This window comes from Macadamia integrifolia, chromosome 14 (genome assembly GCF_013358625.1).
Source record: "Macadamia integrifolia cultivar HAES 741 chromosome 14, SCU_Mint_v3, whole genome shotgun sequence".
In the NCBI taxonomy this organism is placed as follows: Eukaryota; Viridiplantae; Streptophyta; class Magnoliopsida; order Proteales; family Proteaceae; genus Macadamia; species Macadamia integrifolia.
Window position 1 is genome coordinate 11,612,881 of NC_056570.1, and position 1,758 is coordinate 11,614,638.

Here is a 1,758-nt window from a genome sequence, read left to right on the forward strand (position 1 = left end):
AGTTGTCAGGATCAGTTAGTTCTGTATTAAAATAGGGTATGAGAGGATCCGATGAATCAGCTTCCACATTTACCAATCCTTGCCAGCTGCTTAGTGTCCCTTGGAACTTTCTACGGTAATAACAAGGCCATTGGCAACCTTGTAACAGACTTGTCTCTCTCATCCAGTTCAAGTCCCCACTGGCATGAATGATAATTAATTCCACTCTCTCTCTCTCTCTCTCTCTCTCTCTCTCTCTCTCTCTCTCTCATTCATTGGCAAATGGCAACTACATCACCAAGGCTTGCCCTATCTCCTATAAATAGCTTCTCAATCTCACCCACACACCCAATTCACTAAACCTTGCAAACCCAAGGAAGAAGAGAAAAAGCCCACTTAAAGTGTGTAATTTGCTACCTATTCCACTAAACTTCTCTTTCCTTTCCTTCATATTCTCAATTCCCTAGCAAACCCAGAATGGCTAATGACAATGGCATGGAGGATCAAGTGTTGGAACCGCTGGAACTGCCGGAAATCAGAAACAAGGCAGTTGTGAAAGAGCTTTACGGGGCCTTGAAGCGTGGGGACACTTCAACTGTGGCTAGGCTTGTGGCTAGTGATCTGGAATGGTGGTTCCATGGACCTCCACGTTGCCAACACATGATGAGGGTTCTCACAGGTAAGTGTATCTCTTCCGAGTTCAGCTTCCAACCTCGGAGTGTAACAGGCATTGAAGATGACCGAGTGATAGTAGAAGGTTGGGAAGGAGTTCAGGTGTACTGGGTTCATGTGTGGACACTGCAGGATGGGGTGATTACTCAGTTCAGAGAGTACTTCAACACATGGCTCACTGTGAAGGACCTCAGGCCTTCTTCTTCTGCAAGTAGTCCGAGGTGCGAGATTGCTGAGGTGGTCAAGAATGATGGCTTGACGACACTCTGGCAGAGTCAGCTTGGGGACCAGAAGAACCGTTCTTTGCCTGGTCTCGTACTAGCCATCTGAGCCATCTGAGCCATCTTAGCTGGAAGCATCGCAGTACTGTCTCACCATATATGTGTCCAAAGGGATGAATCACTGAAGATTTGAAACGAAAGATAGTGGTACTTGTTTACCCTTTTTTTTTTGTAAATTGTAATGTGTATGCGTAGTTGTACGTAATTCTACTTTTTGATTTGGGAAATTGTTTTCCATTAACCATGGTTGTTCACAATTTTTATTTTTTTTTTGCCTAAAGTATGATTATGTTGGGTTTGTTGTATTTTATTTGGACTGATTGATGAGTATGGTTCATTAGTCTGATTGGACTATCCATTGAAGTCTTCTAGTGGAAAAAGTGGAGAGACTAAAATAAGGAGAGTGGAAGAGGATGTAGTCTTCCAAGGGAGAGGAGTCTTCAAAAGATTGGAAAATGTGAGGTTTCTAAGAGAATGGAGTCTTCTAATTAGGGGTGTCAATTTGTCCGGTCAAGTCGGGTCTGGCAGGCCTATGTCCTCGGGCCATGATTTACCTATTTAAGGAATGAGTCGTTCTCGGTCAATATCGTGTCAGGCTCAGTCGAGTTCTGGGCTTTAATCGGGCTTCTCCTAATCGAGATAATCGGGCTATAATTGGCCTTAAATAGGGTAATGTACCAATAAAGCCTTAAACGGGCCTTAAACGGTCTTTATTTTTCTTAGATTTAAGATACTTTAATTTATTTTGTTAAATCATTAACAATTTTGAAAAGATATTAACACTTAATTACAATCAACAATTGATATAAATATCAATATGCAAAAA

At 42.0% G+C, this 1,758-nt stretch overlaps 1 protein-coding gene across 1 annotated transcript; it reads left to right on the plus strand.

The window, feature by feature from the left end:
• The first annotated feature begins 269 nt into the window (after positions 1-269).
• On the plus strand, positions 270-1,275 carry LOC122062004 (senescence associated gene 20). The gene has a single exon (XM_042625626.1). It carries the CDS (start codon positions 457-459, stop codon positions 979-981), a length of 525 nt encoding a protein of 174 aa, XP_042481560.1. The 5' UTR covers positions 270-456; the 3' UTR covers positions 982-1,275.
• The last annotated feature ends 483 nt before the right edge of the window (positions 1,276-1,758 follow it).